Below are 19,244 nucleotides of genomic sequence, written 5' to 3' on the forward strand. Positions count from 1 at the left end.
CTTTAAACAACTTTGATATACAATGATTGAATATAATTTTTTAATTTTATATAGGAAATAAAATAAAAAGTGATATTATAATTATCATTTACAAATCATATTTTAGCAGCAATTTTTATTGAATCAGTGCTCAATTATTGTTGTATAAATAATGAATAGCAAGCAACAGTTGTTTTGATAATTTAAAGTAATACAAATTAAGGCACACTAGACTGATAAAAGCAACATCAATCCAATTATTACTTGTGAAAACAACGTTTTTATGAACAATAAATTATAGGTACTTTATAATATCCATAAAAATGCTTTCATAAAAAAGTTTTAAGATAAATTTTTTTTTTCGTTAAATAAATAATCAATAATATATTAAAAGGATATTTAAAAAAAAAAAAAAAAATTAAATATATCTATAATAAAATGATTTCAATAAAACATAATATAGTCCACCATTCATGTTTAGAGACTTCTTTTCACTAACATTTAAGTATAAAATATATAAAATTTCTTTATAAAGGACTAAGATGCTTTATTTTTATAAATAAACAAATATATAAATTGATAGTGACTAATCTACTGTTCACCCAAAACCATTTAAAGTAGAAAACTCCAACAGGTACTTCAGCATTGGTATTCAATCATTGTACACCCCCTACCCTTCAATTTACATAACACGAGAGTGACAGAAGGTTCAGTAGCATGCAATTGTTCCTTGAACGTAACATAGATAGTTCATGTGTTCTCAAATCATTTTGCGTATCATGTATTGCAAGATGCCTCCATTTTTGTAATATGTAAGATCTACCTCGGTGTCAAATCTAATAATGACATCAAAACTGTGACCTTTGTTCGTCTTTACGCATATTCTCTGCCCGGGCTGACAGTTTTGTGGTATATCGATATCAAAGATTTCGTAACCAGTAAGCCCCAAACTGTCAGCCGTATCACCTGGCAAATACTGCAATGGTATAATACCCATACCGACCAAATTCGAGCGATGAATGCGTTCGTAGGATTCGGCGATGACCGCCCTAATACCTAGAAGAAAGGGACCTTTTGCGGCCCAGTCTCGTGAAGAACCCGAACCATATTCTTTCCCCACAAGTGCAATCAGCGTCATATTGTCATTTGCATATTTTTCTGCTGCATCATACACGTCCATCTGTCAACCATTAATTTTATTTGTTAATTACGTTATTCTCGACAAATTGCTTAAATTTTCGTACTCGTATTGGTGAAAATTTAGTTTTGTAAATTTTAAAATATTTAAATATTATTTAATCGTTGACAATTATTTGAAAATATAAAAAACATTTCTTAATTAAATTTGTTCGTGATTTTTCCTTCTTTTAAAATGTAATATTAATTACAATTTTTAAGTCGCCATTTACTTCAAACTTCATTTCTTATATCTTTTGAATTAGTTTGTACGAAATTGAAACGTAGCCTTTATAATAAGAATGTGTGTGTACATAAACAGCTAAATAATTATAATAATTTGCAAATGAAAACTAACTTCTTCATTTGTAGGAATGTATATTGTTCGAGGCCCAGCTTTGCCAATGAATTTATTTACTAATCGAATATTGGCGAAAGTGCCACGAGCCATAACTGCATCATTTCCTCGTCGAGATCCATATGAATTAAAATCTTTTGGATTCAATCTGTAATTTGTAAATAAATGTTAATAAAGCTAGAACGAGACATTATTATAAATGATATTAACGTTTTTTGTATGACTTAAAGTATTATCGTAAAATATTATACGCATGTATTTTAACATTAAAAAAAAGAAAAGAAGATGATTCATTAGTATAAATAAATAAATGGATTAGATTTGTATAAAATTTCAATGAAAATTTTAAAGCATATTAAGATGTGATTTAATAATAAAGAATTGTTTATTTATTATTTAAACAATATTAAAATCTTTATCGTTTAATATAACTAATTTCTTAAATTACCCTCTCTTAGATAGATATCTCGCAGCAGCAGAATTACGTGCTATGCTTCCAGCAGGGCTTATATGATCTGTTGTTACAGAATCTCCAAGATTAAGTAGTACCCGAGCATTTTTAATTGGTTTAATAGGAACTAGTTCCTGTAAATGTAAATTCTCATTACAATACTTTGTATTAAACATAAAACATGACGCATATATAAAAATTAATGCTTTTTTAAATTAAATGAGTAATTGCAATTTAACAAATATTAACTCTCAATATTTATAATCTTAAATAATTAATAATAAATTAGCGTTCATATCGACAATGGAATTCGTAATGACTTTTTAATTAATTATTTATCTAATAATTCCAATACATTTTTTTTTTTTTTAACATATTAATTTATATGAATAAACTAATGTCGTATATAAATTACAAATGAATAATTTCACAAATTTGGTACAGAATGAATTATATATAGTGTAGAATTACACGATTTTTAAATAATGATATATCATTTTTATACTAAGCAATTCTTTTTTATTCAATAAATTAAAAATCAATATAAAAATTTATGTAATGATGTAAGAAAGTATTAAAAAAAAAATTTTTTAACCTGGCGATAACCGTAAAGTAGACTGATATTTAATAAATATAAATAAAATTTCAAACGTCTGAAATTTTATTTTTATATTTTAACTGCTTACGATTAACCACAATGTATGTAAAAAATTTCCTTTCCCGAGTTTCAGCTTACAAATCTTTTATGATTGAATTATTCAAGTTAACAGAAATTAGATATTTATTAAACTTTAAATTTAATAATTTTGCTTAAAAATATTGTAATTTTTTTAAGATTCTTTAATTTATCATTCTAGGTTTTACCTTTTCTAGAGCTTCGAAATACGGAGGACGTTTAATGTAAGTCGATTGTTCATCCCATGGATAGAGTTTGCCATTTGGTGCAACAAGACTTGCCCAATTATTGCTTCCGCGCTCAATTTTTTCGTACACCTCCTTAAACATGGCTGGTATTACATATTTCTGTTCGACAGCTTGAATTTCCGAACGAGTTGGCCAAATGTCACGCAAATAAATTTCGCTGCCATCTGCTTTAAAGCCTAATTAAAATAATAAAATAAAATTAAATTAATTATTTTTTATTAACTTCTTTGTTATATATTTATATATATCCAATTTGAATCAATACTTCACTTACAAGTATACAATAATTTATGTGATTTTATATAGAATTTATAACTTTTATATTAAAATATATTTTAATGATTTTATTACGCGTGATATTAGTAAATCGCAACTTTTATTTTTTAATATATATAGTCTTCCAAATTTTAATTCTAAGTACTTATAGTTTTAAAATGTTTACAAATAAAAAGATAAATACAAAAAAAAATGGTATTGCCCTTTAAAAAATATACGATTCAATTAATATTAAATAGCTAATGGCATTTTATTTTATGAAAAAAATTCTTATCATATCCTGCTAAACATAGTCATATCAAAGAAAAATATCTATTATTTAATATTCTATTTGATATCATACCTGATACCATTATGTAACTTTTTAAAATATATAAATTATTAAATATTACCTAAAGGTTCGGTTTCAAAGTCAATGTCAACAGTCCCAGCAATTGCGTAAGCAATAACTAAAAGAGGGGAAGCCAAATAATTAGCTCTAGTATTAGGATGAATCCTGCCTTCAAAATTTCGATTTCCAGATAATACACCGCAGCAAATTAATTCATTCTGAAAAATCGTTAATGAATCAAATTATACTTATATTGTTAATAATTAAAGTAGCGTATACATTGGATCTAGGCATATTATATCCAAATTACAGTAGTTTTTATTAAACATTCGATATGCTTATCATTACTTATGTGCAAAAAACTATTGATTTATCTATTATATTATTTAAGCCATAGTATGATTTTTAACGTTCCAAATTTGATTTTAATTATACCTATTATTCTTTAAATGCATTTATATTTTTAACAAATTATCATATTTCAGTTAATAGATGGAAATTTGATGCTACATTTTAAAAGAATTTCTTAAACTGTAACATATACAATATAACAAATAATCACAAAAAATACTTTATAGATTTTAACGTATTAAAACGATCTTAATAATAAAAAAAGATTTTTATCATTGAATAAACTATTTAAGATATTTACAATTATTTAATATATATATATTAAATCTGTTTAACAAGAATTATTTAATAACATCAATTAATCGCGAATAATAAATTTAATTATACTTTAAATAAATATTACGTAAATAAAATTATAGAAAGATAATACGGGTTCTTTTACACAAGATCTGTAATTAAATTCTAATAACCAAATTTTCAAATTTATAGAACGAATTAACTTTAACACCTGATAATAGTGGTATGTTTGTACAATACTTTAAAGTGTAAAAACAATGCTGTTACTGCTAATTACTAATATCAGTAAGTAAAAAATATACCTTTTCGATGACCTCGACCATAGAGTCGGAAAGCGGTCCACTGTTACCGATACAAGTCATGCAACCATAACCGACGTTATCAAAACCAAGTTGAGTGAGAGCTAAACAAACACCACTCTCCTTCAGATAATACGTGACAACTCCTGATCCTGGAGATAGGGATGTTTTGATATACGGTGCGACCGTAAGACCAGCATCTACTGCCTTTTTAGCAAGCAATCCTGAAAAAAAAGACATACAAATTAATTGTCAGCATATCCAATGTCAACGGAGCTCTAATTCCGAAAAAATCTATCGTAAAGAAAGATTATCGATTTTATTATTATTATTTTTTTTTTTTTTTTGTACAAATAACCGACGGTATTTGTAAGTATTACTTGAGATATTATTATTATTAAAATCATTGATAGTATATAAATAAATTTATATTTGTAATATAGTACTTAAATTATATTTACAAAAATTAGAGAGTCAATGGAAAGAATTATATACACTAGTATTAGTATTATTAAAAGTGTTAATTTAAAGGAACTTTAATGTTAATGATAAATATTGTTAATAACTTTCGGAATAATTACTTTTAATTTATTAAAATCTGATACAATTCTCTACACTCATATTATTGAAATTAAAATTTAATAATAAAAAAAAAGAAGTATTTGCTTTACGCTTGAATAATTTAAGAAATTATTTTTTATAATGATATTTTTTATGACTTAGTATCTAAAAACAATCGTGAAGAAAAAAAAAATTAAAAACAAAAATAATTTCTGTCCAACTAAACAGCAAATAAAGCATTAAGTATTAAGTTACAAAATACAATTAATTATTAAAGTAATTATAATTATTACAAATTAAAGTTGTGAAACATTTTAATTATAACATATTATAGACCTATTATTTATACTTATTATTGAAGCACTGATGAATATTTACTTATTTATACATATGAAAAAGAAGTCTCCGATATTTTCTAAATTAAACAACATATACTTATTAATACGAATTGATTTATGTTAGAATATCGAAATCTATAAATCTGTCACAATCATAAGAGCGAAATTTTTATTTTATTAAATTTGTTAATAATTCACGACAACGAATGAAAAGGTCAAAGTCAGTAGGATATTCGTTCAAATATAAGTACTAAAAAAAAAAAGTAAAATTTTACTAAAAAAAAAACAACATTGACAAACGTATTGACGTTTTTTTGGTAAAATTATTAAATATATTATTTTGAGAATAATTTAGTATAAGAAAAATTCGAGTCCCTCGGGTAAAAAGGATATCGAAAACTTGTTATTAATAAAAGTCCGGCTTAAGTTTTGGAGTGCAAAAGGAAATTCTGAGACATTGTAAAATTGGCAGGGAAAAATAGTAAGTAAGGCTGAGAAATGTACCTGCGCCAAGCATCACACTGGGGTTGCTAGTGTTGGTGCAGCTGGTGATAGCAGCAATGACCACAGATCCGTGCCGTAGTTTATAATATTTTCCTTCGAAATTGAAAGTTCCCTCGGCCTTGACCTTCTCTGGGTTTAGCCCGTAACCTTTGAATCCTACCTGCATAAGAAAAGTATACAAGGATAACGGTTGCTTGTCGTGCGATATTGTAAATCAATTTTCGCGATTCATCGGTTCCGACAACTCGAGAATTGTTTTTCACTGTTGTGGAAGATCGAGTGGACCGGACCTAAGTCTAAACTCGTTTGAGTTAGGTATCATATTATTCTTAGTCAGTCGTCTCGTCTTTCGAATCTCTGTCAATGCATCATATATAATTTGTTTCGTGTTTGCATTGCTGAATAAGAATAATAAATACTATAATGAGGATAAACGAAGAAATGAAGTTGACACGATTTATTCAAAATTTGATAACGAATATCTAGTATATTTAAATTTAATCATTTACTAATAAATAAATAGCATTTATTATAAAGAAGAAGAAAAAAAAACAATTTGAATTGCATTAGCGTATGCAAATTTTACACAGTATTTATAGATTTTTGTATAATTAAAATATCGCATTCGTATCTAAAATCAAATGTATTAATAACAGAAATTTTGTAAATCATTATTAGATATAATTAAAATTCTAATACGCATAAGATTGTTCCGCCAATTAATGAAATCATTTTCAGTGCAAATTATACAGAGATGAATACTCTGGATGGTTATGGGTTATGTGGTTGTGCAACAATGTAATAAGAATTAATTTAGAGCTATAATGGCACTTAAGAGAAAAGGAAAAAGTTGTCTTGATTTAACAATAAACATCTTAACTGATTTGAGCGTCTATCAATCTTTTGACGATGACAACGAATATCTCGAGTTTCCAAATGATTCGGGGCTCGACTATTTTCAGAGATTCGCTGACGCTAAAGTGCAACGACCCTCAAAGAAACGTTGCTTTATTAGTTGCATATCAAGCTGTTAATTTGTAACATAGCATGAGTACATTGACGAAAGATTTTCAGCTGAGTTTGCTAAATTGCGAACGTTAATACGCTTTACTCAATTGGAAAGAAAAATAATAATTTTTTATAAAACATATTTAATATTGAAAGTATGATTTTTCTACTTTATAAACTAATGATATTTTAACATTGAATTAATCTTATGTACTCCATTGATTATTACATAATACTTTTATATAATAATTTTATACATTTTCGTTCTGCTTTAAATTGTTACTTTTTTTTTATAAATATTTTTTATAAATCAATTTAAATAACCTTTTACGCCAAGATTTTATTTGACAAAAATTCAAACGATAGATATAAAAATAGAAGATACTTTATTCAAAAATTGTACATAATCGATCATGACTTTTATTATTCATTCCAAGAATATAAGTGTCCATAAAGCATTTGACAATTCAGAGAAAAGACCTTATATTTTCGTAAAATTATTTACCTGTAAATAAAGCTAGAACATCTAATTATAATTTTGGAACGAAATCCAATGTTTAATTTATAGAATTACGACGGTTAACATCTACTTATTCTTCAATAATCCATTCTAGATTTTCAATTCCAAGAACAATTCAAACACGAGGAAATAAATGTTTATAATATTATTCCAACAGATTAATAAGATAATACTTTATAATTATTATTATCATGCTATCATTTTAACCTTGCCAAGCACGTGATTTCATTCGAATATTAAAAAAAGTCTATTTTATTTTTATAATCCTTTGTAATTGTTAATGTTCCTGTAAGCATTTCAAAATCATAGGTTCATATTACATTATATGAGATCTTGATGAATACTACTCAAATTTTATTAAACGTATAATTTTTTTTTTTTATGTATAAACTTATACTATCGTATGTTTGGGAACTACACTTTAACAATATATAATTTAAAATATTTTTAACTAATGTTTGCATTATTTTCAAATGAAAAATTATGAATACATCAATCTATAAGTATACGTAAATAAAAAAAAAAAAAAAGTTAGATAAATTTTGTAATGTTTCGACCGAACAAAATTAAATATACATTAAAACGTTATTGAGCATCGAAAGATAATTGTTAAAAAAAGATTAACATAATGTGAACATAATGAAAAATTTTATAATCATAAATTGATTATAATTATATATAAATTTATCATAATTAAATATACATCTTGAATATGAAGTAACAATAATTTTACACTAATGATGCAATATAAACATATTATTAGATTATATTAGATTCTAATAGTAAACAAAAAAAAAAAACAAAAAAAAAACATTTTTTTATGTATGATGATTAATATAATTAATACCGTGTAATGAAATTTGGTCAAAAAGAAAAGAAAGTTTCCTACAAATTTAACAAGTCAGCTAATTCGTAATTATTTATATTATTTAAAAGAAAGTTTTATTATTGAGTTAACGTTGATGAAGCTTTCAATTGATAAAGGTGTTTGAATGCAAATTAAGACTATCATTTTAACACTCAATTACATAAAGAAAAAGCACGGAATCAAATAGAGTAAAAATAAAAATTTATTTACATCATTATTTATATAATAACGCTTTTTTCTTACTACAAATTGAAAAATCAAAACGAAATCAAATCGACTATCTCGTCACAATAATTACAAGTTCTCTTCCGTAATAGAAAGCGAAAAACGTTAAAATAGTTGGTACGTCGAAAGCCAACGGCCGGGCATACTAAAATTCATTTCAGTGCCGAATATTTGTATATCGCGACAAAATTGCACAAGCCACGTTTCCCAGATGATATCGAATGCACATATAGTTCGTCGCGCGAAATGTGATGGGCTGCGCAAAATGAAAAAAGATATTTCGCGGCCCGCGCATCAGCGATTTTCATGAAAACGCTCGCGCACGCGTCCTCCTTCGAGGTCGCACATATGTAAGTTCTTTTATATCCCGGATCTACTATTATATGCACTTGGCGCGGTTTAATGGCTAATATCGTATGTCAACCCATTTCTGATAATTTATTACATACCCGTATTATTATAATTTTAATTTACCAATCAACTGTCCAACTTAAACGAAGGTTTTTATTTTCAGCTATATCGTAATAAATTAAATTCCAAATTCTGTAGTTAAAGAAATGTTAACAAATTTATTCACGATTCAAAATGACTTAATATATTTTCTCACTTTCCGATTTAGAAGTTAATTCTTGTTATGCCGTTTTACAAACAATTGAATTTCTCTTTCGTTACTTATATTTCACGTAACTATGGTACGTAATGTATTTAAGTTGAAATATATGCTTATTAATTCAATTATAACTTATTTCAAATTCTATGAACAGTTTGATTAAAATAAAAAGTTTGTTATAATTTTTATTTAATTTAATGCATTTAGGAAAAAATGAAAAATTTCTTATTGTTAGACGTAAAATTTCATTAAAATAAATAATGCAATATCAGACTCTTTCTAATAATAAACAATATTTATTTTAAGTTAATCATATATATATTTATTAGCAATATAAAAATATAAATAATTTAATATTTAAAGTGTATATCGTGGAAAAATTGCTGAGCAATAAAATTATGAAAAGAGCATAGAAGATTAGGACGATGAAGTATGTAGGAGGGGGATTTTGTTAAAATTATCCCTCGAACAGATATAAAATCATAAATGATCATAAGGAGTAATAAAAATTTATACCAAATAATACAAAAAATTTCAACGCATAAGTGCAATAAAATATAAACGTAAACATAATTAAGTAAGGTAAAGGAAAGAAAATACAGAGAAATTTGAGGAAAGAGAAAAACGAGTGAAAGCGTGCACGAATAGACGAGTTAAACTTATGAATAATTAATTATCCTTGTAGTAATATATTCATTTAATTTTTTTATAATCGACTAACAGAATTATGAAAAGGCGAAGACGATCCATAAATCGCACTCCGTGACTCCAAGATGACATTGCTCCAAAAAGCACGAAGGGCTTTTCGAAACCGAGCCAGTAATTCAATTTTATGAGCAGATAATACACGCAGATATTGGAATCCTTCGTTAAGCATTTCACGCAGGCGAGGCATTAAAGCCGAAACTTTCACCAGAAAATCATCTCTGTTGACCCAAAGGAAACTTTGGGTATCGTGTTTATAACAGCGTTAATGACAACTTACAACAGAATGCAATGTACGCACTAAGGTCAAAATTACACGGTACGTATCCATCTTCGGATGTCATCATTTATAGATGACCTTACGTTTGCCAGCGCACTAGGTAAATCGTCATATGTAAAGGAAAAGGTCACTAAAAGCACAAAATTGATTTCTATTTATCATAAACGACGATGTTATATTCACATAAAATCATTCATCCAATTCTATTTTGGATTTTACGTTTTTGTTTTTGTTGTTGTTTTTTTTTGTTTTTGTTTTTGTTGGTTTTTTTTTTTTTTTTTTTTTTTTTTTTAATTAGGAAAGAGAAGGGCACTTATAATATGTCGGGAAATAATAATGTGCATCCAGTGTTTAAAATTATCATTTCAAATTCTGCGATCAAATTTTATAAAATGTATTAACCATATAATTGTATTAAAAAAAAAAAAAAAAAGGTTAAAGAAACGTAACTGATAATCATCTTTTTAAATATTTTGTATTTTTATTCAATTTGTTATAAGAATAAATGTAATAACTACTTTATATATATATATATATATATATATATATATATATATATATATATATATATATATACAATACGCGCGAAAAACAAGAAGAATAATATATATAGTTTCAAAATAAAAGTAATATTATATTATAATGTAATGAATATTATATCTAAAGAGCGAAAGCTTATTTTGTATATTATAGTTTATCGTCAAAATAAAGTCAAAGTAATTGTACATACAATGCATAAAATTTTAAAGATAGTAAAAATTAATAAATTGTAACCCTTTCGATATAGTTCACAAAACATTTATGTTTATACAAACTAAGCTATAAATATTGAATAAATACATTGATATAGAAGAGCTGTAATTATCATTATAAAATTATAAAATTATAAATTAATTTATCATTATTTATCATTTGGTTTACACATATCTAATCATTCCGAGAGTGTATAACTTTCCGCGTTTACCTTCTCTCGTTTCATCCACAAAGAAATTACATGACAATCTAACTCATACCAGCGGAAGTCAAAGTGGGAATACGTAAATCGCGATCTAATTATTTTTCAAAGCTTACGGATTCATCCACGCGGGAAACACGATAGCGATGTTTAAGTGTTGTCAAAGCGCGAACGCTGAAAATCGATCGGAATCAACTGTATGCATTGTTCGCTTTTACTTTATTTTTCTCCATTTTGAACAAACGCTTTTAGCCTGGGTCAATTTCGATTTCACATATACTTTTAATAACATTTAGGGAGCAATTTTATAATTTGCGATTCACTTATCAATTTATTATTTTTCAAATTGAATTTTGTCTTTTGTATGAAAGCACTTGTAGCAACTTGGCGCAAAGTGAACAAATTTATCGATACTCTTTCTTAATGAAATTTATTCCAATTTATTTCACAATATTTAAATATCGACGAATTTACGATTAATAATTTTAATTATCATGAATAAATTGAATTATCATTTAATCCCAATGGTTATATAGTGGCAATTTTCATTTTATTTGTCCAAATTGAATAAATTCTTTTGTTTGTTTGTTTGTTTGTTTTTTTTAAAATAAATAATGAAAGCATACAAATATGCCGTTATAATACTAATACATTAACGTATATTTTTAATTAATTACCTTTCTATCAATGTGAAATAGTTATTTTTAAAATGAAATTAAAAAATAAGGTTTTACATAGTATATTATTTAAAATTAAAATTGTACAATAAAAACAGCCTTTATATTACAATAAGAATATTTTCGCATCCTAATGTCCGTGAAAACAATGTTAATATATTTCCATTATAGAATTATCAAAAGAAACGTAATGTTTACATGTAATTATCTCTTGATAAGTAAGAAGAATAGATAATTGATGTGGAATGAAAATTTTTTGTGTAACATTAAAAACAATATACTTTTATCAAATGTTATTTATATGTAAAATAAATAAATATAAATATAATTCATGTAAACAATATTTAAAATGATGTAAATGAATAAAACGACTCTTCGTGAATAATTGTTAGCAAATAATTGTTCAATGATAATGGTGTATTAACTTTCTTAATTTTATCGAATTTCAAAGCTCTAATTTCTAAATATGTAACAATTTTAATTGAGTTATTTATATTTCACTACTAAAATAAGTAAATATTTTCATTCTAATACTCGGTTATTTTTCCTGTAATCCAGGCGAAATTTATTAATTCTCTAATTCCTCAAATAATTAAAAGGCAATTTCATATATTAGAAAAAATATCTGCACTCAAGGTTAATTATATATGGACATTTAAGCGAGCCTTTTTCCTTGTATCATCGGAACGAGAAAGTCCTGGAAGTGAAAAGTCAAAAACGGTAACGCGGTCTCTGTTTCTTAAATTCCTTCCGGGAAAACCGTACATTTAGGCGCGAAAATGTCTTGCTCGTAATGGGGAAGTTCAAAGCGATATTCGGCTTCGCCAATGAGGTGTGAGGAAAAGTCTGGGTAAGGGTGCACTGGTCCCATATCGGTGCTGGAGTGGGAGGTGACGCGATAGCCTGTCAAGCGCAGGTATAAATGGGTCTGAAACGTTGCACGACTCGGCAGTCGTTTCCACTGTCAGTGTGTGAATTTTCATCGTTAGCAGAATTGAAATTCAGAAGATCGGTGTTTTTGAAATAGCTCGGTTTCAACAAGATTGGCTTGTTACCTTAAATGTTATCCAATTGTGGCGTAATTTGAATAAATGAACGTTAGGATGGATAATTAACCAATCAAGAGTAGGCACAACGAGATTTTTTAAATTCGCAATTTTGTAAGCATATTCAGCATAATTGTTTGTACTTAGAAAATACACTTAGAATGACACACGTGTGAATTTTAAAGCTTTTCGATTTCCATGGAATAAAATGACGTTACTTATTAGAATCGGTGAAGTGTTTGTATGTGAAATTGGACCAGAATTTATTTATTTTATATTTTCGAAGATTACTATCAAGGTTACGTATATATTCATTTAATATAATTAAGCCATATTTTTTTTTTTTTTTTTTTTTTTTTTTTTTTTTTTTTGTTTTGGACATTCATCATTATAAATCATTGAAATTTACCAATAAAAATTTTTACATGTATACACGGTATATACTTTATATATCTAATATTCAATATTCTATTGAATAAAAAGATTTTTTCTAAATAGTAGTGAAACTTGCGAATGAAATATTTAGCAGAATTACCAAGTATTTTATTAAACTAGATTAAAGATACTTTGGTGCAGTATCCGTATTGTATAAAATGTATTATGAAGAAAATAAAGGAAACTTTTAATCAAATCGATTTAATTTCACAGTTCTCAATATCTATTATGGATAAAATACGCCCAATGGACATTAATATTGTTATTATTTTATAAATTACTAATAAAGTAAGAAAATTTTCAAATCAATATTAATTCCATTTAATCTATACTTACGGCATATAACATAAATGTTAATTAGAATTTTTGATTAAAAATTGTGCAAGTTTTTGTTTTATAAATAATAATTTGATTCTAAAATTTTAGTGAGAAATACAAAATAGGCTGCTGTCGGGTGGAATCCTTCCTGGTAAGGATGATATAAAAACCTCACCGGGTAGGATTCATCCAATATTTGCCTCTTTACATCACTGTGAACCATCAATTTTATATTAATTACTTTAAAAATAAAATAGCTAACTTTATTTGCGATCTTTGCGTTAGGGGCGAAGTATCGGTCTAGTGACACGTTGATGCACGAATTCGTGACTAGATCGAAATACTCGTCCCTGGCTTGAAGAAACTTAAACAACACGGAAGATACAAGCCTGGAATGTCAATGTTGATCCTGTTAAATATACAAACACTGGGTCCCGTATATTTTTCTTTGGTGATCTAACTGTATGGTGAATTAAAAGATCATAAAGCTAGATCAGCAAGGCATAATGTATGTGGACATATCATCAAGGAACATTTCTTCTTTCAATAGTAATAAATTTAATATAATATATTCAAAATTATGAACGTTTTGAAAGATAATTATTTTACAATTCGAAAATCGATAGGACATTATGTTTAAATGACGTGCTAACTAATAAAATCAATAAAAAATTTGTATTTATTAAAGCTAAGATATATTTTTATATAAGCTATGAAGTGGATAAAAAAATATTATTTGTTGTGATGGCAGAATTTAAAGGAACTCCTGCCGTGATGTGTATTATTAAATTCTCATATCACAGCAGTAGTTACCTAGGATTCTACTGTCCAAAATCAACAATTAGTAAATCATATATCAGTAAAAAAAATTACATATAAGAACCGTCGTCGTAGGCTCCCAAGTACTACGTGAGATAAACGTGATCCTGTCTGACGATACATGTGATACGTCACTGGGTTATGTTTGTCCCATACAAGTACTTTTTCAGCAACATAATAATCGTCGTTTTCAATATGAAAAACAGGTAGTATTTTAATATTTACTATAATAATAAATGATACTATAAATTTGTGAAAGTAAGCGTATTGGTATTGATTCGCAAGACACAAATTCTCTTTTTTCATAGTTTAATGCGAAAACCAAACATTGCTCGAAAATTGGAATTTTTTTTATCGATATTTGATCTTAGTTTGATATATGGTGATTTAGAATGATTTTCTTTTAAAAGTAACTTAATTAAATCGTAAAAATATAAAAATATTAATTTTACGAAAAGAAATATCCCTCTTTATTCTTTACTTAAACACGGACTTTATATTAATTTATTTTTATAATGATTCAATGATATTGGATTATACTCAGTGTATTATATAAAATGTTAATTTGAAAAATTTTATCGATTCACATCTACATGTATTATGTTTTGTTAATGTGTACAATCTTGCGTACATAAAATATTTCGTTAAGATTTTCTTTTATATTTGTTTGAGCAATGTCATAAAAATAATATTTTACCCGATAATGTATTTTAAAATAATATATTTAATTGTCTATATAATATCTTAAAAGCATTTAATTTTAATACTTAAAACAATTTTATCAACTATTTCATTACGTGTCGAACACATTTATAAATTTAATATTCAAAGAAAACTTATAAAATTGAATTAATTTCACATTATATTTGTTCATGTTTATTTTCTTTCACGAAAGTTAAAATAGATGTAACTAATAAAGTTAGTTCGCTTACTTTATTTGTCAAGCAGGAGTTGAAGTCCTTCTTCATGTCAACAACAGATACTCTATCGTGAGGCCTCTTTGGTCCACTGACACTGGAAACGACCGTTTCAAGGTTCAAAGTCACGACTTCCGAAAAAACAGGGTCTTGATTTGGATCATCATAATTCCGAATCATCCTGACAGCTTTAAGATACTTTTCGATTCTTTCAATGTGTTCTTCAGATCGATCTACGCAATAAAAGTTAAAATGTTTGACACAGTCTCGTACCACATTATTACAATTATATTTTAAATCATATTTATTTGATAGTAATACAGATGCTTTTACTAATTTGGATTATATGTTACATATTATAAACTAACTTGTTTGGCGAAGGTAAATTAAACTTTGTTGGTCAACGGGAAAGAAACCAACAGTTGCACCATATTCGGGACACATATTTGAAATAGTAGCTCGATCTGCAATACTTAGCTGGGATACACCGGGACCAAAAAATTCGACAAATTTTCCAACAACACCAAGTTGTCGTAGATTCTAAATAAAAAAAAAAATTATTGAAAAATTACTTGAAATATTATATTTAATATATTCAACCATTAAAAATGTTTTTAATTTTTGGATTAAAATGAAAATAAAAATATTCTTAATTTAACACATGAAATATTACTTTAGTTTTAAAAATATATAAATTATATATATATTTTTATAAAAATATGGATAATTAAATTGTATGAATTAACTGTAATTATTACTTTTGAAAATATTTTATTATGAATAATATGATTAATGATTTTTAGATACTTTAAATGAAAATTTAAAGTAAAAATTTTCAAGTTTAAATTTATAAATGTAATTTTTATAAAAGCCTTGAATTTAAAAAACTATTATCATCTACTCGGTAAAATGATATGTAGTTATATAATATACATTTTAACATTTAATTTCAGATTATGTAAAAATATATACTTAATATTAAAATATCATATTTATAAGAAAATGTGGTGTAATGAAAAATTTCTTTTTTATTTACCTTGGTGATTGTTAATACAAGATCTGTGGATGTGACATATTGATTTAATTCTCCAACTAATTTATAGCCAACTACTTTAGGAAGAAGCATAGATATAGCTTGACTTAGCATAACTGCTTCAGCTTCGATTCCCCCTACTCCCCAACCAAGAACACCTAAACCATTTATCATAGTGGTATGTGAATCAGTTCCCACTACACTGTCAGGAAATAAATAATCGTTCATGTCAAAAACAACTCTAGCTAAATATTCCAAATTAACTTGATGAACTATTCCACTTCCAGGTGGTACAATCAACATATTTTTAAAAGCATTGGCACCCCATTTTAAAAACATAAATCGTTCCTTGTTTCTCTCAAATTCTAATTCTTCATTCTTTTTGCTAGCATCTTCACTGCAAATATAATTAACATTATGCAATTTAGTATATTGAGAATGTTTACATAAATAGAAGTAATATATTTGATGTATTGTAAGTTGAAAATTATATTAGTTTGTGATACATGTTTAATTGTTTATTTTATATTAGCTTATGGATATTTTAATCAATGCACCTTCTTGTAAAATCTACTTGTACGGAATGATCAATAACTAAATCGGAAGGACAAACAGGATTGATTTTATCAGGATTTCCATTAAGTCTTTTGACAGCATCTCTCATCGCAGCAAAATCAACAACAGCGGGCACACCTGTAAAATCCTATATAAAATAGATAAAAAATATCAAAAATTTGATATAGTCCTATGAATAGAAAATAAAATATAATAACTTAATTCAAGTATATTACCTGAAGGATCACTCTGGCAGGCTTGAACGATACTTCCACACCATCCTGTAGGGCTTGATTTTTTTTCCAGTCCAAAATTTTTTCAACGTCACTTGTTTTTATTTGAAATTCATCACAATTTCTAACGGCACTTTCAAGAAGCACTCGTATTGAAAATGGTAACCTATCTACAAATATGTAAATAAAAATTTTTATTGTAAAATTGCACTTATCGATATAATTAAATAAGATTGTATTACGTAAATAAATTAAAATCTTAAATGCCTACCATATTTTTCACCAAAAGAAGCAACGTTGAAAAATTGTTTCTCCTTTCCTCCTACTTCTATCGACTGTAGTAAATGCTTAAAAGGATTTTCTGCTAAAAATAAAAGCAATTATTTCAATCTTGAAAAATACGTTTATAATAAGTATGTACATTGTATAATTTTTCACTTAAAACAATATATTTGACAAATATAATACGATTGACAAAAATTGCAGACTCAGCTTCTTTTTACAATAATTAAAATTCTTAATTTAAAAGCCTTAAATTATTGGTTAGATGTTAAGCGATGCATATTAAGATTAAAGGTATATATAATAAATTAAATAGTAAATTATAATCGGACGAAAAGTCGTGTTCATCGTTATTAAAAGTTTGGATTAAATAGGGAGAGTACTAATTTGTAAACTTGGATAAACTTGCAACTTAATACCATACGGATTAAGAAAAAACCGCTAAATTACCGATACTTTTTTTCGTTTTTTAAAACACCAAAAATGCAATTGCATTATCATGATACTAAGTTATTTATTATATTTAACACTATCATATCTCCGAAAACAACTGCAATTTTTTATGCCACTGTTAGCTCTAACGTGGACAATTGTAATGGAACATAGTTTCGAAAAGCGAATTTTCAAATGCATTTTTCATACGATAGTTCACAGAAATCTAAATCAAGTTCCATGTAAATTCATGTCTAAGATGCCAATAAACTCGCGAGCATCGGCTCGACCCAATGAAAATGGTATTTTAATAAAGAAATACAATAAATTTTGGAAGAATATAGGCTTGTTACGTTCACTTACCAGCCATGATCGCCACTGCTATAGTCACGTCGTCCACTCTTGGCTAGTAGTGCACGCATACCTGTTTAAATATATGCAGCTAAATGTTATTCATGGTTTGGCTATGTGTGCGTTAAGCCTTGGACGAGTGGCCATTCAAGAAAAAACACAAAAATTGAGGTTATATGCTAGAGGCTGTGGAGTGAAAGATTGTTAGAAGAATAAAGTGGAGTGGAACTAAAATGGCGAGTTCCCATTGTGAAATGTTAAACAAAAATGGCCTTCTTTTAAATGTCTATATCATTCTATGCACAATGTTCATCTTTGTTAAATATTTGAATAATACTCGGCGTTATTTATTAATTGCTTTGAATTGATTGATATTTAGAAATTTGCTCAAATATTTCAATGATATTTAAAAATAATCGGAATGAACGCTCCTACTATGATACATTTTTGCTTTTAATATAGGCAGTGAAATTGACAATTTAGAGAAAGTTTGTGTTATTTTACAATCGTTTATGTCAATTTTCCTTTAAATGCCCAATGACCCGAGGTTATGCTAAAACATTTATGCGAAATTAATAATGCCTTTCAATGTTATAACATTAACATTTTAAATACTCATCGTAAAAGAGAAATACTTATGGCAAAAAAAAAAAAAAAAAAAAATTAAAAACTTAAAGTGCTGTATTCATCGGCTTAGATTGTGTTATTACCGTATTAATCGGTACAATTAAATGCAAATAATCACAATTCATGAGCTAATATACTTGTATTATAATTATTGTCTTAAAGCATATCCTAATTAATATATTTATTCTTAGTATTATTATTATTATTAATAAATTTTCTTATTTATAACGCAGTATTAAATAGTAAATGAAAACTTCGTATTTAAATTAAATGTCAATTTGATTTAAAATAATCAATACCTGTTAAAATATATTAAAATTATAAAATTTCATGAACATAAAGTAAATTATTTTTTATCCTCTAAATATGCTAGTTTATTTTTTAATAATAAATTATCTATAAAAATATTCATAATATAATGGGCGAATTGACTAAAATACAATTATTTATGTTCTTTTATAAAATGCGTAGTTAATAATGAAAAATGAATGGAATAAAGTAAA

At 26.3% G+C, this 19,244-nt stretch overlaps 1 protein-coding gene across 2 annotated transcripts; it reads right to left on the reverse strand.

The window, feature by feature from the left end:
- Nucleotides 1–405: 405 nt before the first annotated feature.
- Nucleotides 406–18,247, reverse strand: LOC105368006 (cytoplasmic aconitate hydratase). Of its 2 annotated transcripts, none has more exons than XM_011506891.1 (14): nucleotides 18,127–18,247; nucleotides 17,321–17,410; nucleotides 17,053–17,219; nucleotides 16,819–16,964; nucleotides 16,265–16,658; nucleotides 15,597–15,768; nucleotides 15,244–15,461; nucleotides 5,846–6,005; nucleotides 4,446–4,666; nucleotides 3,557–3,713; nucleotides 2,829–3,064; nucleotides 1,962–2,098; nucleotides 1,514–1,661; nucleotides 406–1,159 (listed from the first exon to the last, which is right to left on the reverse strand). In XM_011506891.1, the coding sequence occupies exons 1-14, from the start codon at nucleotides 18,131–18,133 to the stop codon at nucleotides 740–742; spliced, it is 2,673 nt and encodes an 890-aa protein (XP_011505193.1). In that variant the 5' UTR covers nucleotides 18,134–18,247; the 3' UTR covers nucleotides 406–739. The 2 variants fall into 2 exon arrangements, with proteins under 2 accessions (XP_011505193.1, XP_011505192.1); XM_011506890.1 differs by having other exon boundaries at nucleotides 17,321–17,413.
- Between the last annotated feature and the right edge of the window lie 997 nt (nucleotides 18,248–19,244).

The sequence above is a fragment of the Ceratosolen solmsi genome, unplaced genomic scaffold, assembly GCF_000503995.2.
Source record: "Ceratosolen solmsi marchali unplaced genomic scaffold, CerSol_1.0 scaffold6, whole genome shotgun sequence".
NCBI classification, from domain to species: Eukaryota; Metazoa; Arthropoda; class Insecta; order Hymenoptera; family Agaonidae; genus Ceratosolen; species Ceratosolen solmsi.